Source organism: Ambystoma mexicanum, chromosome 13 (genome assembly GCF_040938575.1).
Source record: "Ambystoma mexicanum isolate Mex_15411 chromosome 13, UKY_AmexF1_1, whole genome shotgun sequence".
NCBI classification, from domain to species: Eukaryota; Metazoa; Chordata; class Amphibia; order Caudata; family Ambystomatidae; genus Ambystoma; species Ambystoma mexicanum.
This window is the reverse complement of record NC_090938.1, coordinates 204,342,584-204,367,915: the sequence shown is the minus strand read 5'-3', so window position 1 is coordinate 204,367,915 and position 25,332 is coordinate 204,342,584. Positions and strand designations below refer to the sequence as shown.

At 45.1% G+C, this 25,332-nt stretch overlaps 1 protein-coding gene across 7 annotated transcripts in view; it reads left to right on the top strand.

Moving 5' to 3' along the window:
* Positions 1-25,332, top strand: part of LOC138521088 (copine-5) — a 1,203,840-nt gene that overhangs the window by 982,487 nt on the left and 196,021 nt on the right. For all 7 annotated transcript variants that reach the window (XM_069633646.1, XM_069633648.1, XM_069633647.1 and 4 more), the window contains one exon: positions 6,753-6,814. In XM_069633646.1, the coding sequence (XP_069489747.1) occupies positions 6,753-6,814 (62 nt within the window). The remainder of the gene's footprint in view (positions 1-6,752; positions 6,815-25,332) is intronic.

The window sequence follows — 25,332 nt, the reverse complement described above, 5'->3', positions numbered from 1 at the left end:
TGGGATTTACCTTTTTTGGGTTCTGAAAATATAACAACATGGCAGCTATGCACATTTTTCAGATAGCTACATAAATCTAAATATTTTTAGATTCTACATTTGATGGCGAGTCGAAAATTACTAATTTTATTTCGGCACAAGCTTCCTGGCATAGACACATTTTTCACGGTTTGCTGCTATGCCAAAATAGTTGCAACTCTGACACTACATACTTCCAACTTTAATCTCACTGTCCATTAATCTATCAATATTTCCAATGCCTCAGATTTATGAAAATGCCACAATCATAATTTTGATTGTAACTTAAATTATGTACATCACAAAAATGTTGTTTTCATGATCCGAACTGGCTTTTTATTCCCTTTAAAATGAACCTGTGGTGAGCGTGATGGGACACACGATGCACTTTTTATTCGAGAAAATGTATTCAATGTTTAATCACTGGCACTGCAGTTTCACTCTTACAATGACCCCATCCAATTCTTAGGTTTCTATTTCCTCTTAAGCATGTGACTAGCCACCTGCTTGGGCCAATGTTTACTCTACATTCTCCTCCTGAGCTTCAACAGATCTTTGTTCAGAGCTAATGCACCATTAATAGGGACCCTGGCCTTAAAGGTCATTTCTGTTGATTGTGTTATCTGTAAATCCCATGCTTTCAATCTACTTCTTTGTACATCTTTGCATTTAAATTGACAACCAGACCCCCTTCTCCTTAGCCAAAGGTCTTGAGTTCAAATTTTCAAAGACACAGCCCTTTCAGGTCAGTGGGAAAAACACCAGCTGCGCCCAGCGGTCAGAAAATACAGCTTTAAATCAACAAGATGTGATTTCATGTAACAATTTAACATTATATATAGGCCTGCTGTTCATAAATACAATCTTTCTTTTCTACTACATTAGAATACAGGTAGATTCACCATGAATCTGGTGCACACAGATAGGCCACATTTACAGAAGAACCAGTGTTCATTTATGCAAAAACAAAATAGGCCTTTCCCTATAAATGTTGTCATTTTATGTGCTGAAATTAAGTCTCTTTATTACTCATGAAGGCAATTTGTCATTCAACTTTATTTTTCAAATGTAAGGCATCATTCCTCCTTTTTAGCTTCCAAAATGCACAGCAATTAAAATGTATTTCCTTCCATGTGCAATTTACAGGAAGTCAGCATCTGCAATGCCACATTGTCCTTGGAATCCATTGGATGCAGTTAACAATATTACAGTTCTAAGTCTCACTCTTTTCCGGCTGAATGCCTGTACATTCTTACAAAAGGGTGGGAGGTCCATTCTCGCTCCTTCACTAGGCCTCATGTTGAAATCACTGGTTTGTACTGGCTTTTATATTTCAATGGAACTCCACAGTTGGCCAGTTTCACTCTCACAATGGGGCCTAGCATGGCCTCTCCATCTCTGTTGCTCTGGGGCAGTCTTTTTACCCCACAAATGTCTGTAGGTGTTATGTGCCCACCCATTAAATGCCCATGGTCATGCTAATCTCTATGGCCATTCCCACCCATTCCTGCCTCTCCCTGCCCAACACCCTTACTCATGGGAACTCTTTGAGCTCGCATTAATCAAGCCTTGCCATCAGACTTTGCACTTGAATGCCTGTCAGTGTTGTTCAAAGCAGTCTTCTGAGAGTTAATGACTTAATTGGAGTTGTAAACCCCCTCCCCCGGCACTCCCCAGATACTTGTGTCATAAAAATGTCTTACCAGGCATGCCTTCAGCCACTGAATTTATAAGCACTTTGCATGTCCTTCATTGAAGTACTGTTAAAAACAAGCATTGGTTGCCATCTTGGTGCGCAAAGGGATCTCTTATAAAACTGATGGACAGTTTCGGGATGAGGAAGGGAGGTTCCTACTGGTCAACGCTACACTAGATGGCCGCAGGGTCACTCTAGTCTCCATCTATGGCCCGAACTCTAACCAAAGTCAGTTCTTCACAAAATTGTCCAAAGCTCTATTTGACCACGCTGAGGGGGAGGTAATCATAGGCAGGGACTTTAATGCAGTAATCAATCCCATGGCTGACAAAACGCTGCCCCCCACAGTAAACGATGGGAACAATTTTAAGGCCCTCACCTCTATACTGAGAGAACATTCCCTGATCGAAGTATGGAGATATCTTCACCAAGATGAAAGAAATTACACGTACTTCTCACCAGTACATGGCGGGTTCTCAAGACTCGATATGTTTATGATTGCTGACTCATTGATCCCAAATGTGTTGGAAGCAGAAATCCTCCCAGAGGCGTTGGCGGACCACTCCCCGGTCCTATTATCTATCTCACCCCCTCGAATCACCCCCCCCCACGAAACCTCCCTGGAGGCTAAATGACTTCCTACTAGACGACCCAATAATTCGGGCCCACATCAAAGAAACTATAGAGCTATACTACAGTGAGAATAACACGGGAGACGTGAGTTTGGGGATGGTCTGGGATGCAGGGAAGGCGGTACTAAGGGGCCACCTAATAGAACAGGCTGCTCAACGAGGGAGATCCAGGAAACTGCTGCGGGAGCAATTAGAGGAGGAAGTTCTCAGACTAGAAGGGCTACATAAGAGAAAACCCACTAGGCGCACATTAAGGGACCTGAGGGTGGCCAAAAAAGCGCTAGAGGCACATCATGTGGGGAAAGCGGCCTATAGCATGATGCGCACTAAACAATTTTTCTACACTAAAGGGAACAAAGCAAACAGGTTATTAGCAGCCAAAATAGGGAAGCAGACTAAACAAAACAGAATAGACTTCCTAAGAGATAAGACAGGTATAGGCACATTTTTAGAGGAGGGTAAATGTCGCATCATAAAAGACTACTTCACGGAACTCGCCACCCCACACATAGGGAACCCGGCCCTCATTGAGGAGTTGATAGACAAAGCAGAGCTCCCACAAATACCCCGACCTTTGAAGGACTCCCTAGAAGCTCCAATAACCGGGGAAGAAATAGAAGCAGTCATCAAATCTCTCCCCAACGGGAAGGCCCCGGGCCCAGATGGGTTTACAAACAAGTTCTATAAAACCTTTGCGAAGGAACTCACACCGCATCTAACCACTTTGTTTAATACCCTGTGGGAAAAGGGGTCAGTCACCACATCCATGGCTGAATCATTTACCACCCTAATACTAAAACCTGGAAGAGACCCAGCTGATTGCACCTCCTATCGGCCCATAGCCTTGCTTAATACTGACGGTAAAATCTTCAGTAAAATCATAGCGCGCCGTCTGGGGGAAGTGCTACCTAAGTTAATAGATCGGGACCAGACAGGCTTCATCCAGGGTAGATCGGCCCATGACAATATCAGAAGAGCAATTGACCTGATAGCCCTTGCCCCCTGCATGCCAGGTCCTCTCTCCCTATTGTCACTAGACGCCCATCGGGCCTTTGACAGCATGTCATGGGATTATCTACAATCGGTCCTGAAGGGGTTTGGGTTTAGCCCACATTTCTCCAAGCTGATACTATCCAACTTCCAGATCCCCACCACCCAGGTACGAGTCAACGCCCTGTGGACGACGCGGATACCTCTCGGCAGAGGGACTAGACAGGGCTGCCCCCTATCTCCGCTGGTATTTGCGCTCGCAATGGAACCACTAGCCCAACATATCCGCCTACACCCCGAAATTCAAGGGTTCAAACTGAAAGATCAGACGCATAAAGTGGCCTTATATGAAGACGATGTGCTTCCTGCGAGAGGCCCAGACCTCAGTCCCCCCACTCATGGCCCTGCTGGACAAATTTGAACAGACCTCGGGCTTCTCAATAAATGCGGCCAAATCGAAGGGGCTGAACCTATCCGAAACCCCGGAGGTGTTAAACGCCATACAGAACGAATTCTCCCTCTGCTGGGAGACCGCCAAAATAACATACCTGGGAGTGTTTTTGACCGCGAGATACTCTGACCTGGTGAAGGCCAATATTCCCCCACTATTTAAAAAAGCAAAGGAATCACTAGTAAAATGGGGCCCCCAGGAAATTTCCTGGCTGGGGCGAATGTCAGCTGTTAAAATGACCCTATTACCCCGCCTTCTCTACGTATTCCAGGCGCTTCCAGTCTATATCCCAGAGCGAGACCTACATGACCTTCAGAAAGCCACATCTCAATTCATTTGGCAGGGTAAAACGCCTAGAATCCAGCGCAAGATCCTCATTAGAAGTAGACAGCTTGGCGGACTAGGGCTCCCGTCTATGGTAAGATACTATCGGGCATCCCAGATAGCCCCTATCCTGATATGGGCGCTCTGAGAGGACGAGATATAGAACAGACACTTACTACGACCCCCCTATCTCATCTCCCTTTTCTGCCGCGGGATGCCCGAGCTTCCCAAGTTCCACTCCTCCCAACCACATGCGCCTCACTCAGATGCTGGGACAGACAGCTCACCCTAAGAGGACTGACCCCGGGTCTGGGCCCTATGACTCCGATCACCCAAAACCCGATCTTTACCCCGGGGCTCCAACCTAGATCCTATCATAAATGGTCGGGAAACAAAATCTTGAGACTGCAGGAGATATACGCGGACGGGGTCCCCTTAACATTCATACAGTGCAAGGAGAAATTTAACCTCCCAGAATCCGAAAGGTTCAGATACATTCAGCTTAGGCACTGGATCACCAACCCACTAGTTGGGGAAGCCGCCAACAGACCCCCCATAGGCCTTGAACTAACTGCGACTGAAGGTCAACGTGCCCATAATGTAGCCACATGCTATCGTCTTACAGAAATAGTCCCAGAGGAGGAGGAACTACCGTACATGGTATCCTGGGGGAACGAACTGGGGAAAGCCCTAATACAAACATATTAGACCATGTCTCTATGCTCATACCTGTATACAGGAGGTTCACATGACAAAGATGGCCATTATCGTTCTTACCCCCAAGGCATCGCTGCATGGTCTATAAAAGGCTGCGGGAGGTGAATATATTGCTTAATAAATCTATTGCTCATTACACTGTGGCCTTTGAAAAGCACCCCTAATGACCTTATTGAACGGCCTGCTGGCATTCCCTGGGTCTTCAGCGGCCCCACAGGGCTCTGCGCTGGCTGTAGATAGGATACTGCAATTCTGCAGGAATAAAGAACACAGACCCAAGCAGGACCTAGTGGAACACTCCCTTTTCAAGAATTGCAAATCCAGCAATATACTCAATATTATGATGATTTATGAACAATGAAAGTGTAGAGGGAGCCACAGCAAACCTCCCAAAAAACGAAAACAGAAAATAAAACACAGTTGTGGGCACAGGTTACTATGCAGTGAATGCAAAATGTTATAAAAAATATTGCAGTTGAAGTTACATCTTTCCAAATAGTTGCAAGAAAGGATGGGCTTTGGAGGAAGAGACAATTTGCCTGAAGGCCTGGCAGATTGGAGCTTTGCTAGGGTACCCTGGGAGATGAATTGTAGTGGGGTAGCACAATAACACACATGGAGAAAGGGGCCTGCAACCTTTAGCTCACCATCTGTGCCAGACTACAACTCCTGTCAGTCTAGCCAGCTTAGTCAATGGTGAGGGATCATGGGGCTCATAGTCCAATACTACTGGCAAGCCATAGGTTGCAAGATTCTGAAAAAGAGCTACAGAGAGAACATTGAGAGATAGCAACCGGGGCGGGCGGAACAGCCAATCAGGTTCTTTGAATCATGGGCTGAAACCTCTAATTTCATCCCGCGTTCCGTGGAACCCCCAGGCTGCTTCCCTCGCCCTGCACTGCCATCTTCAACCCACCGTCCCTTTTCTTCTTTTTTTTATAACATCACCAACACCCCCCCAACCCTACAGACCTGATTGTTGCAGCAGCGACACCTTTGCCGGTAGCCACAGAAATAGAAGAGGGGCTTCGTAATGAGCCCTGTCTTCCATCTCCGTGGTAGCCATCTTGGAACAGTATTTTCTATGAATGAATGGGATGGCACGAGGCATCCCATTAATTCATAGATAAGACCCCACTATCAGCACCCCGGATTATTGGATTGGCAACCGGGGGTGCTAATGGTGTTAGTAACCCGTTCCACAGACTTTACCGGGCGGGGGGTAATGTATCAGTACCCTGATTAAATGACCTCACTTCCCTCTGGCCTTTAACTTGTACTGCCATGCCATTCCCCCCCGTTATAGCCCGTGCAACGGGTTACTAACGCCCTATTCGAAAGTAAAAAAAAATTCTGGTGCAAAAAGGCTTGCATTTGAGCTAATTTGCGTTCCGACAATGCTTTACTCATGTGCTCTGATTTGGAGGTGAACTTCCAGTGAAGGCTACTGGGTGGAACTGTGGCATGTCTGACTTGGCTCCTATGGCTTATATGGAAACTGAAAAAGGGCGGTTTTTGAAATGTAAAGATTTAATTGAGAATATTAGCTTATAAAAAGGGGGCATGATTGAGAAGGTCCAGAATACGTATCAAGTCCAAAATGCTTAAAACCATAATAATAGGGTAAAGACAATCAAACAGCAGTGGGATAATGGCATGCATGTAAGGGGTTAATAAAGTGCACGAAGAGCTGGGAGGGGGCGGAGCAATGTACGCTCATCAGTTGCTGTAAACATGCGTTGCCATGTTCCATGAGTCAGGAGGACCTCAACGCAATAGCTACGGAAGTTATCACAGCTAGTAAGCCCTAACGAAATGTAAAAATGGCAGTGGGTATGGTGGCGCTATGGGGGTGGGGGAGATTTCTGTTGTTGACTAACCATTAGGTCCTAACTCTCTGTCCCTCGCGCTCTTTCCCTCCTAGGTGACTCTGTTGTCCTTCAGCGTGGAATCGGAACACACCTTCCTGGACTACATTAAAGGCGGGTACGTTTCGTACTCATTTTCTATTATTTTGAGTGACTTACTTTTGAGGCTCAGTTTGGTTTTTATTGTCTCAGAGCCCTGGCGTCTCCAGACGGGTTCTCCCAAGCTCCACAGCCAATTCATGTTTAGCTACTCTTGCCTCAACTATGTGTCAGAAAAACCGGCACCCAACACAGTCTCCATATTAGAATTCGAAGGTGGTGGGAGAGTGCACGCAGATGCCAGAGCCGGCTTTAGGCATGGGTGATCTGGGCAGTCACCTGGGGCAGGACATTAGCCCCACTGCCACGGCAGCTCGGGGGAGTCTGTCAAGGGCTCCCCGAGCTGTATTAAAATGAAAAATGCTCCGCTATCGTGTTGGTGCTGGGCGCTCTCGCACAGTAGCGGGCGCTTTCTATTTCAGTTGAGTGCCGCTGCTACACCGGTAGGGGGCAGCCTTTCAAGGGCTAAAACCTTGCTGAGAAGTCATCATTTTGGACTATACATTTGTTTGTTGAAGACTTCAAAAACACTGCAACAGTGACTAAAATATTGATATTTACACTTTACAGGTGAATATAGACTGAGACATTCTGCTTTTTCTGAAGTTTGGGCTGGTCTTGGTCTGGAAGTATGTAGATTCGTGCATGCAGTATTGTGTATACATGTTATAAAAGCGTATCCACAACATCGACAGTGGTAGGCTCTCTTCATGTAACTCCTTAGTTCTTGTATGCAATAGGTCAAACCCTTCATTTTTTGTTATTGATAATCCCATAGAGATTAAGCGAAACAAAAGAGAGTGGCACAAAGGACAACAGAAAGTTCTACACACACAAGGAACCTATAATAGTAGAATTATTGTATAGAAATACACTGGGCCTCATTACAACTGTGGTGGCCACGGAATGAACGGTGCCGGTAAGGGAACAGCACCGTTCATACCGGGCTGCCACATTATGAGTTCTGCAGCGGGTCCCGCTCTGTATGCCTGGCCAGACCAGATGTGCAGAGCGGGACCCGCTAGCAGAACAAGATGCTAACAACGGGCCCATCATTAACAGGTCCGTTGTTAGCATCCTCCCCATTCCCATTGAGCCCTACGGGGGCTCAAATGGAAATGGGGACGTACCGGGTCCCGTGAAAGGGAATTACCGGGCCCTCCAAGGTCGGAATGGCTCGGTAAGTTCCCTTTTGCAGGACCCGGACCCGGGCCCGAGTTTGGGGGTAGCCATGCCATTAAAAACAGCATGGTACCTCCAAACTCGTAATGAGGCCCACTGTCGCGGATTGGAAGGGAAATAGCAGTATGGGTTTTTTTGTGTCTCTTTTTTTGGATTGGTTCTCTCTGATAATAGATGCTTGTGAACTCTTTGAAAGTCTGTAGTATTTGTTTGTTAAGATTTTTTGCTACACTAACCTTTGATGAAGTAAAAGTATGGATTTCATTATGTATTGTTTTTGATGTGATGTGTGTTTTTTTAAATAAAACACTCTCCAGAAGCAAGATGTCTATGTGAATAAATAAGTCTATGTTTTGTATGAAAAAGACACCCGGGTCTGGGGCCTTTTATTGTGTGTGAATGTAAGCATCAGCCTACATGAGCTATTTTTGGCCTGAAGCCATGAGGGACAGGCGGAGGGTATAGTCTGCGCTTCGTGCGTGATGCATAGTCCTTCGTTCAATCAGAATTGAACATCTGAGCTCTGTGTTATAGCTTTGAATGAATGGATTCCTGAGAAAGTAGACATGTACAGTCTGGGTTATGTGCGCTGTCCACCTGCGTAAATTATTTATTTGTAATGCTAGCCTTTGAGATGGTTAAGGTAGAAGGGCTGCAGGCTGGTTAGGCTTCACTGTTGCTGGTTAGAACTTCTGAGACAGAGGCCCTCATCAGAGGTTTACCAGGATACCAGCAAATGGTAATGCCATTACTGGTGCCTGATCTGAGGAATTATTGGCAGATTACAGGTGCCGGTAACTGTAGGTTAATCCCCATTCCATGGAGTGCATGGGAATTGCTGGTATTAGCGGCAGTGGCAATATCTGTGCCTGTAATATCAGCTGTTTTTTGCCAGTGGGGTGCCTGACTTATCTCCAGCTCTTGGCTGGAGGTACAACAGGCCACTGCACTGGCAAACTTGTAGTTTTGGGGTGCATGAAAAGTGGGGTTATCAGAATTACCGCCACATTTTTCTGCACTGCCAACTTGTAATGAGCCCCTTTAAAAACTGGATACCCGGCCAAGATTCTTGCCACCAAAAACTTCACTTAACAAGTATTTTTTTCTTTGAGTACTTCTTGGAAACAGGGGGAGTCATCCAAATAAATGGTGATGGGCACTCTGCATTCCCTGGATAGGCTCCTTTGTTTGGACATGCGGAGGCATCTTCTAAAGTGCCAAAAGACACGCCTTATAATACAATTATACCTCGGTTCATGAATGTGACCCTAGGTGTTCAGATTCTGATAGCTAGTGACCAGCCATAGTGAGATAATTTACTTAAATGTGTCCCTCTTCATCCTGCTCCAAATGTTCTCATTTGACTAACCCTGTATTACCGTAAAACCCACGTCTCCAGAGTCTATCATTTCAGTTGTCTTAAAAAGGCCAGCTGCATTTACATCCTCCATTCCAAGCTTGCTGATTGTCTAGAGAGCTGGAAGGTGTGAGAAGACTAAGGGATAAGAATGCAATGAAGGCTTCTGCTGTGGTTAGAGCCTCCATTCCAAGCTTACTATTGGCTAGAGAGCTGAAGCTGTGAGATGACTAAGGGAAAAGCAGGATACGCAGGCTTTGACTGTGGTTAGAGACTCCACTCCAAGCTTGCTGAAAGTCTATAGAGCTTGACGCTGTGAGAAGACTGAGGGAGAAGCATGAAATGCAGCCTTCTGCTGTGGCTAGAGCCTCCATTACAAGCTTCATATTGGCCAGAGAGCTTAAAGCTGTGAGAAGACTAATAGAGAAGCATAAAATGCAGGCTTCTGCTGTGTTTGGTGGTTAGAGACTACATTCCATTTTTTCTGATTTTCAAAGATAACATTCTCAATGCAGACATTCACTCCTGTGCCAATCCATTTGCAGAGCAAAATAACGTCTGGAAAAATAACCAATTTGTACTGGGGAGACCCCGGCCAGCCCATAGGGTCGGGGTTTGCTCCAGAGTACTTTAGGACAAGATAGCTGCACCTTGAGATGGATGGGGGTGCAGGTTTTCTTACTCCAACACCAATCAATAAGGACAACTCATTGGTTTGGCAAAGGGGAGTCTGTTTAATGACAAGTACAAAAAATGGAGAAACATGGAAATCAACAGTGATGCAATAGTACATCTCGCTCCAACTCCCTCGAACTTCATACAAACAGTAACATTTATACCCAAAACTCGTCATCATTGACGTGTAACACTGAAAAGTTAACATGCAATTCTATTGGTTAGGTAAAGGTAACTTTACCATAGTTACAATATCTGTATATGGTAACGGAGTAAGAGGATTGGATAAACACTATCAGGTGGGCGTCTAAGCCCTTCCTTTTAACATTACTCTACTAGACGTCACTACGAGTACGACATCCCATTGATTCTACCATCTATAGAACCCTATATTATTTGGTACATTGTGATTGGGTTGGCTTCAACCCCATGCATAAATCTACACTTTACTTAGCAGCACGCAGAATCGTCAACCAGGTGCAGGGTGCCCTAAGATTCATCCTGCCTTACCTCAATCCATCATTACTTTAGTGGCTATGTGTCAATTAGTTGTCTGTGGCCGGCCTCGAAACTGTGTCTACTTGTCAGGAAAAGTTATGATATCTCTGTCTGGGCGGCTGCCAAGCGTAGGTGTGAACCCGTGCCTCTTCTCGTTTGGATGGTCACATGCTATTACACCATGAATTTGCCTTGTTTCTCTCAATTTGTGTATTTGATTTTTGTTTTATCCGCCACCTGCCTTCGCCTTCTTATCTCAATCTTTCAGAGGCAGGATATTCTGTTCTTAGCTTCAATTAAAAGTAACTACTGTTCATAGCTTCTATTGATATGACCTTGCCCTATTTACGACCCTGGCATTGGACCATGGTGCTAATAGCTAATAGCACCATGGTCCATGCCGGTAACTTACCGACTCCGCCATGGCGGAATGGGGAATTACCACCCCATTCCGAGGTTGGCGGGGTGGTAATTCCCCATGCCGCCATGGCCCTTCCCCATTCCCATTTTTGCCCCATATGGCTCAATGGAAGTGGGGAAGGCGCTAAGTACGGTGCCGCAAATTGTGGCACCGTACTTAGCACCAAGGTCCCTTTTCAGGTTGGTTTTTAACGCCTGCAAAAAGCAGGCGTTAAAGTCTCCAACCCGCAAAGAGACCTTGTAATAAGGCGTTAAGTGTTTAATGCGCCGCCACCTTTTACCCCACCGTTAACCCCTTAACACCTGGGTTGTAATGAGGGCCCTTGGCTTCCCTGGCACGAGCTGCCTCTGCCGAGTTTCGATTCAGCCTTCTTTCCTTGTGTTTGCTAGAATATGAATCTTCTTGCGTTTGGCCTATAATAACCTGGGTTGGTTCTGCTTTTAGTGCAAAGTGGACTAGCACTTATATAACATGCTTCGTTTTGAGGTAGATTGTGTACAATGGCACTTGCCGCTCTATTCTTCTACTTAGCATAGCAAGCTGCAATGTTTTCTTAGCTTTCTTGCGGTTACAAGCATATCTACAGGTGTTAGCTGGTTGAATATCTTCATCCTGCTTACAGTTCAAGCTCCTTTGTCTTTCATCAACATTCTCTTCTTTCAGTTTCATAATATCTTTATCCATGGTATTTTGTCTCTTTGTGTCATCCTTGGGTCGTCATATCTTCTATGGGTGCATTAGTCCAGGCCCTTGTGACGTCACCATTCCTCTTCCATTAAGGACTTTTTGGTTTCTTCCTGGACAGTACTTAAGCAATCTTCATTTCGTTTCATTTGCTGGTAGGGTTTTCTTAATGGGTACCTTACTGTCCATGGTTGTCTGGTTATTGGTACTTCAATAGGTATTGTTCTTCTGATAGGTACTGGGCAGAGGCCCTACTGTGGCTCTCTGCTGGTTTATTTGCTCATCATACGCCACATATTTCGGTGTGAATGTTCCTGGTACTTCAAAATGGACGACTGGAGTGCAGGCTTTATTTGGGACCTCCTCTACAAATTTACCCTTGTTTTCCATCTCAATAAGTATGGGTGGGGTGCCTAAGATCATGGAGAATAAGCAGATAGAGGATAATGGGTTAAAGACTAGGACATTGTTTAAACGTTCCCTTAAAATTCATAGCATCAAATTTTGATCATTTTTAAAAACAAACCTACCTCTGACAGTTTTTCCAATTTTTCTTTTAAAAAAAGCAAACTTTAAGCTTTTTTCTGGATATTCTCCAAATCTTTAAACACCTTTGCAGCCTTTTCCCCCTTCCTATGACAAAAGTTACATACCCTTCTCAGACGTATCAGCACATAAAAATGAGAATGCTGTCTGAACTTTATTTTCCCTTTAGTTTTGAATTTGTACAGTAGTCAAAACCCTGCTAGTTATCCCAGCGCAGTGAGATTTAATATAACTACACATGGCAGCTCCAATAAAGGAATGTTTCAAAATGTGCTGCAGCTCAGTACAAAATAAGCTGCAAGGCAATTGTATGATTCACTGGGTTGGCATCAGGAAATCTTTGCCCTTTTAGGCCGCATCTTATGCATGGCCTGGCAGCCTTTTTCGGCAAACAGAGCAAGATGGGTCTGGACCTTTAAACTTCCAATCAACCTCACCAACGGCCTCATTTTCCATGTGTGAAAGAATGGCATAAAGGCTGTGAAACATGCAGTTACACGTCCTTTGCGTGTTTTTGGACATCTGTGGAAGTGGGCAGAACCTACAATGATTCCTTATGGGAATTGTGACGATTCGCCAGGTATCGTCATTTTTCCCCAGGGGGGAGTCCTTTCCCATGAGGCTAGGGAGGTGCAGCCACTACCCAGTAGTCCCTATAGGGGTGGTGTAATGTGGCAGGACCTCATGGGGAGGGACTCCCCCTCTGGGGACAAGGATGATCACCTAGGGTACAGCCTGTTGATCAATGTCACACCCCAACCTTCCATAACACCCCTCCATTCCAATTCAATTCCTTGAGAGTAGACACATGCATTTCTGTAGTGTAGTGGAAACATCCAGAACAGCAAGTACCAGGAGAAAGAAGAGCAGAGAAGGCACAAAGATTACTGACTGTGCTAGTACTGGATCCAACTGTCAAAAGCAACAAAGAATGTTGACAATCTGTCAGGGCGGGAGGGGCAACAATGTATAAGAAGGGATGATGGACTAAGGGTTTGTCAAGCTCAGCCCGGAGCAGCAGGTGTATAAACCATCCAGAGCGGGAGTTTCAAATCCTGACGGCTGACCGGGAAAACCAACGAGCAGAGGACATCTGCATAGTGCTGAGGGAGTTTTCAGTGGGTCCAACTGGAGTGGACCGGGATACGAAACCGGAAGAGAGAGCCGAGCAGTTCAGTAGAGCACAGAGGTGCCACTGTTATGCAGAAGCACAGGGAGATGCGTGAAGAGCCAGTGAGACAAACTCCAGTCCCAGGAAGCCTCTGTGGCATACCGAAGTCCCAAAGAAGTTAACAGGAGGTTTGAGAGACCCAGAGGGGCACATGGTGGAATAGGGACAGGCTCAAGCAGGTCTCTCCGCTGGCCCCCTTTAATAATCAAACTATTGGGAAGGGTGGACTGAGCATCTAAGGAAATCTTCCACTTTGCAGTGGCAGCAATACGCCCACTGACCACCAGACAAGGGTCTGGCACCCCACAACAAGTGAATTGACCATCTGAGGAGAATTTCCTCATTTCAGTGGTAACACCAAGCCCGCTGACCACCAGAGAAGCGTCTGGGACCCCACCCCAAATGAATTGAGGATTCAAGAACGTCCTCATCGCAGTGACAGGAACAAGCCCATTGAACATCAGCGAAGGGCCTGGGAGTCCAACATAGGTGTACTGAGCTTCGGAGGAAAGCATCCTGGACACAGTGGCAGGGAAAAGTCCTCTGAAAGGCTGAGAGGAATTGAGACTTTGCTAATTACATGAGAATGTGCCAAATAAACATGAAGCTGAAAGATACAGAAATTAACTCTCAAACACCAGGAGAAGGGGGTCGTTCTCCTGAGTCCCGAAAGTTGACTGATACAAAGGTTTGCTGGAACCTCAAGCCAGGGAAATGGCATCCTTTTGCAGTAGAACATTTCTGGGCACAGCACCGAATAGCACCGGAGTTTGATTTTGACAGACATTCTGACAGATCCTTTAGTATATTTTGAGGCAGGGACACCCCTCTTGAAAGATAGGGACTGTAATGCCACCCTTGTGTCAGCATCCTCCTTCAACAACCTTGCATAATTCAGGATAAACATACAGGCCCTTAGGTGCTAACGGGTTCATTTGCAAGCTGAATCCATGCACTAGGTATGAAACAGGGTTGAAATTGTCTCCGGGCGTTTCCTTGCCTCATGTAAGAAATCCACCCACTTTTCGACCGCCATCATAATTTTGATGTTGGAAGAAATCAGAAATGCCTGTAGCTCTGGCCACTCTTTTGTGTGTGCAAACAGTCACTGAAACCAAAAGTGATCCACCCATATCATGGTGCCATGTTTTTTCATGGGATCTGCCATTACCGATCAGCACAATGCACGCATGCACGCAAGGCATGATGCAGTATTGGGCACTGACCCCAAGATACATCCAGGATGGCTTTTCTAACAAGGCATCTTGTGGTCAGTGACCAATATTTATCGGAAGAATCCCCCATGTTGGAAGCAATAGTGGGGGGCACCGGCAGTTTTCAACCGAGGCCGAATAAATCAGGTTACATTGGCTGTGCCGTCATTGTGTCAGTGCCAAATAATTGATAATGGGTAGAGCACCGCGGTTCAGTGATTGAACATCAGTAGTAGGCAATAAAAACATACCTGAACATTACTGTTAAAGGCAGTAGACATACACACTCCCTTGATTATCTACAAACCATTAAGCCCCTCCTTCCCCTTGCCCACCTTTCTGCCCCAGCCACAGAACTCTTTATAAAGGGATCCACCACCCCTCAATGGGAAAGGGGAAAGCAGGAGGTTGCGCTTGTGAACATTCTCCTTGCACACTACCCACATTTTAAGTGACTCACGAAAAATCCTTAGAAATATTTCATAAACTGAAAGCAGTCTTGACTCGTATGATCATCCAATTTTATTTTTTTTTGTATTTTATTATGCTTTTTGTATTATCTTCTTTTGATCAGTCCGTGCCTTGGCTGGAAGAACGCGCCTCGTCTCAAATTGGTAACAGAGTAACTCTGCCATGATATATATAGTTTGCATACGAGCCATTTTTAAATGCCATAGGATTTCATTAGGGATTAGAGAAATGACATCTGCTGGCGATCCCACCATTTTTATGGAAAAGAATACCCCATGTAAACTTTCTGCCCATCTCACCTGAGCATAGGCGAAATCCCGGATGTAGACATTGATGTTTGGACAACTAACCTATTTTCTGACCTCGTACACCGCACCTTCATAACTTAGCAGAAGGCACTGGCTCATGCCACACACTATGCACTCACATATAACACAACCATTATTGCACAACACCTCTGCCAGAAGAATTAAGCTACTTTTAAGGACAACATTTCAAACTGTAGCTTCTCACATAATTCTCTATCTCGTTAAACACAATCCACCCGTGGTTAGTCTACCTCTGCTGCGCCCATCAACACGCCTTTCAGACATGGGTGACTAGCAGGGTTGTGGGCACCCTCATATAACTTTAATGGCTGAAGTGCACACACTCATAATAGCACCTCCCAATTCTCCCAAAAGTGGACTCTGATCCCTCCAAGGGTGTTCAACCAGTTACATGTCTTTATACCGAAAACTTTTATTTTGAAAGATATATCGAATATTTTATAATGAAACATTTTATAGTGAATGCACCTTTGTTCTTTTTTTGGGGGGGTTCCTCCACAAAAAACAATTTACCACCCATAAAAACCCACCCCGACCATTTCCAAAAAATATGTAACTGTTTACCCCATCCATAAATGCATTCCCTATAAACGTTTTTGTTATAAAATGTTCGATATGTGGGCATTCTATGTAAAGTATATATAAAGGATTAGATATAAACATTGTATATCCGTTCAACCAACAGCGCATTGGGACCATAATTATGGTGAAAGGCGCTATGTAAAAGACAAAATGAATAAATTAATACATAATAAGGGCAAAATTGGCCCATGATTTAGCCGTCCAATACATGTCAACAGGTCTTCAAATAGGAGGTGTCTACAATGTGTGTTGCAAGGGTGTTAAGAAGTACTTCATCCATTAGAAGTTTCTTTTTTGGGGCAGGGTGTGTGTCGAGGAACAATCAGGCTCCTCTGCCTGGGGTAAGGCAATTAACTTGGAAGACAGCTCAGAGTCCCCATTTGCATATGTATAACAGTGGTTATTGAGTTACCGAAATTAGTTTTAATCACATTGGATTTCAAATCATTACACTGTTCCCAAAAACCTATTCATACACATTTCTAATCTTTCACTCACACACTGCCTTCACTCTCCCCTACATCATTCTTTAAACGATTCTGCAATGACCTTTGTATCTTCGGAGAACGCGAGGCGAGCCATGTCTAGTGTTGAGTTCATTTAACATGCGTGCATTAGCCTGCTTTATATTCAAGTCCTTGACAATCTCCCCATGTTGCAGTTATATTGAGCTGCTTCCTCTTTCCATCTAGCTTTTCTCTTCAGTAATTCAGCATCTTAAAGCACAGCTTTCGCTTTATGAGAGTTTCTGTTTCCATTGAGAATTGACATTTAGTTTTTAACCCATCCTAAGAATTGTTGTGGCCCAACCTTTTGCTTCTCCTTGCATTGGATTTATGTCCAGGAGCTGGTCAAATTAAAAGACCATAATGGCAGCTGTAGAACCAGTTTGCTCCCTATGATATAGAAAAAGGCCCCAGGAAATCCTCTTTGCTCTTCAAGGGGGACCATTTTGCTTAAAAGTTGTCTGTGATCAGGGGCGTACATTTACGCTAGTGCTTAGGATTCTACATTACCTCTCAAAAAAGCTCCTGCTATTGAAGAGTTACTAGATCACAGGCTAGGACCATTGGCAACCCCAATAACTCTTCAAGTTATATGTACGGTTGAGGTAGTGACGGGTTAAATGGGGCCACTGGATGAACCTTCCTCTGTTCCCCAACCATCCACATCACTATTGGATGATCCGGATGTTGGGTTTCTTTGTAGAATATGTCCACGCCAAAAGTAGTTATACCTAAACCAGGTAAGTTCCCAATTTTTTTGTATGGGGATCAGTGCTCGGAGGGAACTAATGTCATAACTGACTGCAATCTCAGGGTCAGCAGCCAGTTGGACTGCAGAGTACTGGGCTCCTTAGATGAGAAATGCGCAGTAATGCATGCTTTCTTCTGCTACGTGTGACACTTGTGGTTGGTAGGCCTGAATGCCCATGTGATCAAAGCAATGCATGCACAGTCTACCGCAACTATTATCCAGGGAAGCTGTTCTTTGGGGAATCCTTTATGAAGGTGTATTTCAGAGTGTTGCTATGTGAGATGTGCACGGTGCTCACCAGGACTGTAGGGGTGTTGAGTTCCTCGTGATACTGACTGATCCGTTGCTTGCGTGTTTCCTGCGGAAAGGCGGGAAGGCAGATTATCCATGCAGAACAAGAATGCTACTGTGCATACATTAATGAATTATTAATTTCTTACGAATATTCTCCAGGGGTAAAAAGAAGTAACAAGTGTATGTGAAGAAATCATTGTCCTGAAGAGGGCCTTTAATTCTTAAGCTATACAACAGTAGGGATAGTGTCTAGAATATCCAAGCAGGCCGAAACATGTCGACCATCCAAGACACCCACAGAAAATAAACCGAGGGGTCTTTTGTTTTTCTGTATTAGTTGTGAAATTTGTTTACCCTCAGTGTTTTTTTGTGTGATTTTCACATAGTACTGTTAAAATTACCCCCTGCGTTTCCTAAATGTTGTGATGGTTCCGTTTTTTTAGTCTTTTTATAAGTGTCAAAATGTGATGGAATTATGATGTCAAAATTGTGTCTTTGTGATATCTCATGATATAATTCAAATTTTATACATTACGTTTTTTACATATGTTTAGTGTGCATTCTACCATTTCCCTCATGTGGAATCTGACTGAATTTGTCCACATGTGTTAAATGTATAAACAATGTTCTAGTGGCATAGGAGAGTAAAGAGGGGTAATCAGGCTCAACTTTTTGTTTGTATCCTCGTCAAAAGTAGCCATAACCCACCGCACTACAGCCAGCTCCTGACAGCCAATGAATGTGTGATCAGGCCGGTGAATCCCAAGCCTGATGTGTGAACCATGTAGTTTGTCTAGTCTGTGGTCATTCATAAGTAACCAATGAAGAGCTATCATTTTCCAAGGTACCTGCTGTCAGGATCTTACTAAATTCATCCACGTGTTTAATTATCTGGTACGTCCTGTCTTCAATTGTCTCACAAAGGACACTTCAGAGCCTTCTGGCCACCCACTAAGCGTTTAACCGTATTGATGCATTAAAACCATATTCACCTATCATACTTCAGCTGGACTACAACTGCCCGTTCAACCCCAATACAAATGGTGGACACACTGCACAGCAACCAACTCTGGCCAGTACTGCTCATATGCCACCCCTATACATGTTTTTTAGACCGGTATAGCATAAACACTTTTACAGCATGATCTGCAGAAACTGGCAAAGTTGGGGCCTCCCGCATCCCTCACAGTGCGAGGGACCATCTTGCTCATGTCCAAGGGGGACACACCTGAGCCCTCACTTTGAATAATGTCTGGGTGAAGGCTGGAGTGGGTCTGATTGCAGTGGCGGCTGGCTTGAAGCATGCGATGGGGGCATTCAACCTCCAGCACCCCTGCTCATGTCAGACCGGAACCAGGAAGATCTCCCAACTTCCTGGTTCCTGACTGCGTGGAGCATGGAGCCGGAGGACTGTAGTGAAGAGAAAGCATTGAGTCCAACGGTCTGCAGCTGTGAGGGGAACCGGATAGAAAGCCTTTTTTAATTTGCATATGTCTATATGTGTGTGTGTGTGTGCATTGTGAGTGTGGTTTGCATGTGTATGTATATACATGTGTGTGTGCCTGTGATTGGTGTGTATGTATGGGTGAATGAGAGTTCTGTGAGTGTGAATGTTCTGGGTGCGTGTGTGGAGAATACAGTGTGTATATTCTGGGAGAGTGTGTGGGTGAATGTGAGAGAAGGTGTATGGGTAAGTGACTGGTGGGTGAATGGATATTAATGTGATTATGTGTGTGTGTGTGAGGTGCTGCGGAGCCCGGGCCCAGGCATGTCGTTTTTTTTTACTAGGCATCTATGGTAAAAATAAGCATGATAAGTGTTATTATGTGGCTAGGCTGGCATTTTGGTGCAAACTGTCTAGCCTAGCTATGTGATATCTTGCTTTGGCATAGCCTTTGTACTGAACATCTATGATAAAGCAAACATGACAAGTTTTATTACGTGTCTAGACTGGCCTACATTGGTGCAACCAGTGTGGGCATTATTTCATATTGGGGCATGGCATTTCAATTGGCAAAGCCAAAAGGAGTATGCTCTTCTATAGGGTAATGGTATATATTGGCAGAGCATATTTTCTTATAGTATCATTACTGGCATTATGCGCAAAGCAAATATAAAAATGTTCTTATATGGGAAAACTGGCATATATTGTGCAGCCAGCCTGGCAATGTATAAGCACAGTCAGCAAGAACATGTTTTTATACTGGCATATACTCTGGGGAAAGGAATCATGAAAATGTGTTGGGAAATGCTCCTGTGCACTGTTGGAGACTTGCTCTATTGGATTTTTTAGAGTTACCCTATGAAAACAATTGTAATGTATCTCGCTTATCACCCAATATTTCAACACAAATGTGCTTTATGATGCACCATTTTAACCCATTATTCAAAACATTTTCTCTGAGGAAAAGCCCTCCTTACCCCCCAACCCACCATGGTGGTTGTTTTGGGATTCATCACTATGCTTGGTCACTTTCACATGTTTGTAAATGTTAATGTTAAAGGGCATTTATATCGTGCGCTCTCACCACCGGAGTGGTCCCCTGGCACTCTGGCAGATCTGAAAGGCAACAGGGTAGGATGGGTGAGTAGGGCATAGCGGAACAAAGGTAGAGCAAGAGTTGTGATGTCCTGTTGACAGCTTCAGTTCGGTTTAGTGGCAAATATTTACGCCCCTCCAATTAAAACAATTCCGCAACTGCCACTGGTAGCTGATACATTTGGGTTGCAGGGGCCAGGTACCAACCCCCTTGTTTCCATCTTTCTCCTATTGTAGTGTGCACCATTCGGCTTCAGCATTATGATAACCATGGGCATTCCGCGAGCATGGTGGTCCTGGCCAGCCCGGAGTGTGGAACGGCCCCTGCTTTGTTAAGGAGCTTGGTGGCAAGGGGCTTTTACACCACTATTAGCAGACTGAACCTCTCCACCTCTTTCGTCCCTCCTATACTTTAGCTCTGCCATCACTGCGCAAACCGCGGCTCTACCAACTCTGTCCAATATTTTGAATCGGTTACTGCTGCACACATAGGGCCTCATTACACGGACGGCGGTAAGGGTTAACGGTCACCGTTAATGGTACCGGTGACCGTTAACCCTTACCGCCTTACTACGAGGTCCCTTTGCGGGTTGGAGACTTTAACGCCTGCTTTTTGCAGGCGTTAAAAACCAACCCGCAAAGGGACCAGGGAGCTAATTACAGTACCGCAATTTGCGGTGCCGTAATTAGCACCTTCCCCATTCCCATTATGCTCTATGGGGCAAAAATGGGAATGGGGAAGGGCAATGGGGGAAGGGGGAATTACCGCCCCACCAACCTTGGAATAGGGCGGTAATTCCCCTTTCCTCCAAGGCAGTGCCGGTATTTTACCGGCATGGACCAAGGTGCTAATAGCACCTTGGTCCGTCGTCCGTGTAATGAGGCCCATTGTGACCCGGTTTTGCGCTTATTAACCAGGGTTAATAGGCTGAACACATCTGGTAGACTGCACCCGTACACCCCTGACACTACTGCACACACTGCCTTTCTATCCAAAGGGTACATTTACCAAACCCAGATTCACGTTGCACCTCTACCCACTCTGCCCACTGTGCCCAGACTGCATCTTGATTATACGGTGCCACTACCACATGTGGGCATGCTGCACCTCTTTACCAATGCCTGCACTGTGCCAGTTGTGCCACTGCCCAGGTAGCACCATTACCATGATTTTCCTTACTAAAGCGCTTTAACAACTGATCCTGTTGTACCTTTACTACTCCTGCTCCTAATGCCTGTCTGCCAGAATTGCCCCTGCTAAATCTCTGGCATTGATTTTAAACTGTACCTTTCCCACCTCTGACTAGAGTTCGATCCCCGGGTCCGCACTTAGAAACCTCTGGGTATTAAGTGTGTTATACATAACCAATTATATTATATAAACTGTGCAATTTGCAGCACTGAACATGGTGTGCCTCTGTAATCTTCCAGCTCGTAGCACATCTATCATCACTGCATATTCTCTGCCCCTGGAAACTCTCTGAATAATGTACCATAGCAGCTGAATCCCATAATGCACCTTTTTCACTGCCACATGGAGTGGCCCGCCACTAACATTATACATACAAAATTTCACCATGGTACTGTTCAGCACCTCCAAGAGTTGTACTATATCTCTGCATCCTGCAGCTGTCCCCCACCTGTTATACTTAGCATCTTCCAGCATTCCCAGTCATGCACCCTCAGCACTTCTGCCCATGCTGCATATATACTACTGCTCTCATTGCTGCACCGGTGCAACCAATCTGCATACTGTATCTCAGCAAACTCTCCATATTGTGCAGCTCTTCCACCACTGATACAGAATCTAAATCACTACTGGCTACACTGCATCACCCATCACTTCTCTGAATCAGTGCAGCCCTGATGCCAGTTGTCGTACTGCAACTCTCCCACCATGTCCATATCACAACTCATAAAGAAATGTAGGCCAGTATCCTAACATAAGCATTCACGTCGTGTTGGCTTTGCCCCCCTGAGGCAAATGTCATTCTATGGCAGGAAAACATGAAAACAGGTGTCACTCTGGCTGCACAGTTCTGTTATGCTTGTGGGATTTATACCACCCATCGGTGACAGAACTGGGAATTAGTGAGGGTTTGGTTTTGGTACTGCTTTTGCTATGGTGTTGGTTATTTAGTGACTGTGTGTGGGTTTGCTTGTAGTCATGGTTGGTGGGTGTGCATTGTGACCTCGTCCATATGGGAGGCCTTGTGTTTAAGTATGCATTGGTTACCAAGGGAGATTTGATATTGGCCGGTAGTTGTTCCGGTTAACTATGCTTCCTGTGGGATATTTGACAAGGGTTTTAACGTGGGTGGATTTTAAGCTTTTGGGAATGGTTCCTGTTCACAGTGAGTGGTTCAGGAGCTTGCGGAAGTATTGTGCAGGTTTTCCATAGCTGGGGGTGGTCTTGTAGATATCTGGTGGCAGGGGGAGACTAGGAAGGGGAGCAAGAGGGCAACAACCCCCTTGCCCCCAGGTCAGCTGGGTAGTTACTCCCTGGGCCCGAGCTGCAAAGTATAGAAAGAAGGCGGAAAAAGACAAAATACTTCAGAATATAGTCCTCCTTAAAGTAAGATGATGCTAGAAGGCTTTCTCCACTTCTTGTAGATGGAGTGAAGCACTTGTCTTGGTTTCTGCTGCAGATGTGGCTTTGAGGTCCCCACTCATGGGTCCCCACAGTGAATGAGTGAGAGTCTATGCTGCCGTGCATGATTGTACCGCAAGGTTCTTTGACCCTGATGGGCAATGTTAGCACCACTGCACACTATACCTATTGGTCTGTTCCAATTCTCCACAGCTTACCATGTCCGTACTTGCCAAGGAATCTAGGGAACTTACCCTATTACAGTTTGTCCTCAGTTTCATTCTGTCAGAATACTTCCCATATGTTCTGTTGAATTTCTTGCTCACTAGTTCCATCACAACACTGTCGAAAGCCACATCCCCCCTCTCTCTTCGCAGACAGAATGGGATTCATCAGCATTGGCCTGAGTTGGTCTACCTTCTACCTCTCGGGCAGACACTAGCCCGTTCAGATGAACACGCTGCATTCTAACCTACTCCCATTCTCCTGCTGATTCCCCCAAGGCACCCCCCTCTCACCAATCCTCTTTAACCTTTACATGGAACCTCTGGACACCCTCCTCAAGAACCAAAAACAGCCATCCTCCGTTACGCGGACGACAGTTATACATGAGAACGAAAAGCCCAAGTGACATCAGTCGTCTCCATGGTTGCCTAGCCAACATCCCGTCCTGGATGTTGACTGCCTACCTCAAGCATAACCCCTCAAAGACCGAGTTCATCATCATTAGTCCCCCCCTGCTAAGAACATATGCGCCTAGAAGGATTTTGTCCACAACTCTCGGATTATGAGCCTAGAAGGATTTTATCCACAACTCTCGGATTCATCAAAACCTTTAGGTTTCACCATCGAGAAAAGTCTGTCCTTCCCGAAACACACAGGTAAGGAGGATCAAACAGCCTGGCACCAAATCTCCACCCTTCGTAAAATCATACCCTTCATACCACCGCGGGACTTATGGCCTGCAGTGCAGGCTCTTACGGTCTTGCACATTGTGACAACTCCCTCCTGACAGGGCTCACAGCCACTCACCTGGCTCCTCTAAATTCACCATGCTACAGAATCACCCCACCTGTCCTAGGCAAACTACACTGGCTCCCTTTCAAGGCCAGGTTACTTTTCGAGGCTGCCTGTATCATCTACAAAGCAGTTGCTGGTAGTGCCCTGTGTACCTCGCAGGTAAGCTCCACGTAGCTGTTGGTACACACTCCTCACACAGCAAATTCACCAACCGGCTTGAATCACAACTCGCCCACAAGGTGAGGCCCCACAAACAATAAAATAAAATTCAGGCACCCCCCTCTGGAGCTGGATCCCTTTATCTGCTCGGAATGCCCCTACAACGCTCCAATTCTGAAAAACACTCAAAACAAGGCTTTCACAATAGAACCTGGCCAAGCAATCGTCCAGATTGACAGATCACAACTCAGAATACTGCGCTGCCAATAAAAGACGTCAGCCCAAACGGTGGCCACCCACACCCTGTACAGCAGTCACCTGCTCGGGAGCTAGGTCTTTGTTTTAAACAATCAAATAAAAATAAAATGATTGAGTTCATTACAAAAACTGTTTAACAGCACCCTTAATTTCAATCATGGAAGTTATTATATATTGGTTATGGAAATGGTTGTTGGGTAGTTTGTGGATGTCTCTTTTGGGCACAGTTGAAAGAAACACACAAAGATGTAACATTAAGGAATTAATTATGGTTCTATATGAAAAGGTCCCCAGGTAAATGTAGTCATGTGAAAATATAGCCAGCAAAAAGTTGTTTTAAAAAATGTACTCATTCAATACAATCAATGCAATGTTTACAAATGTTGCCAGTAAGAAGAACGCCAAAAAAGCTATTTTTAAATACACAAAAGTACAAGGTTGTAACCCTAATAGTGACCCAAACCTTTAATAAAACCTCCACAATCACCCTGACTCGGTTCCTAAACCTTGCCCTAGCTCTAATTACTACCTGACACTCTTATAGAACACTCACCCTTCAGCATGTCACTCAATACAAAATCAATGGAAAATGAACAGTGAACCAAACTCCACCCCATCACCAGCTCACCACAAATGACATAACAGTGCCCTTATCCTAACCCAAACCCTAACTCTAATCCCATCCCTAGCCTTACCCTAACTGCAACTCTAACACTGACCGTACTGCTTATTTTGCTCTAACCAATAGGTTTATCCTAACCACGATCCTACGCCAACATCACAAGCCCTCGCCAATTTTCCTATCCATATCTTTAACACTCACCGAAAACCACTACTTTATTAGCCACAGCCGTACAAAAAACCCTACCTTAACACTTACCCTGACACTTAATCTACAATGATTAACCAAACTACAACATCACCAGCCTTGAAGGACCCACCCTGACCCTGACTCTTAACCTAATTCCAACCAAAATCTTTACTCTAATCCTAACCCTTATCCTACCTCTAAACCAGGCAATCACAAGCCCACAAAACCCTCCTTAACCCTAACAATTACCCTACAAGCACTACATATACGACTGCATTTTTTTACGTCTTTTTGTTTGGCAACTTTTTCACTGCAGAGGTATTTTCACCATAATTCTTTTTCACTGCATACCTTAATAATTAGTTGACTACAAACCAATGAGGTTATTCACAGTTTGGTGGATTTGCTTTATGACATAACACTGTAGAAAGTCACAATCGGTAGACTAAGGAAGGTCAAAATCTTGCTTCGATTGGGTC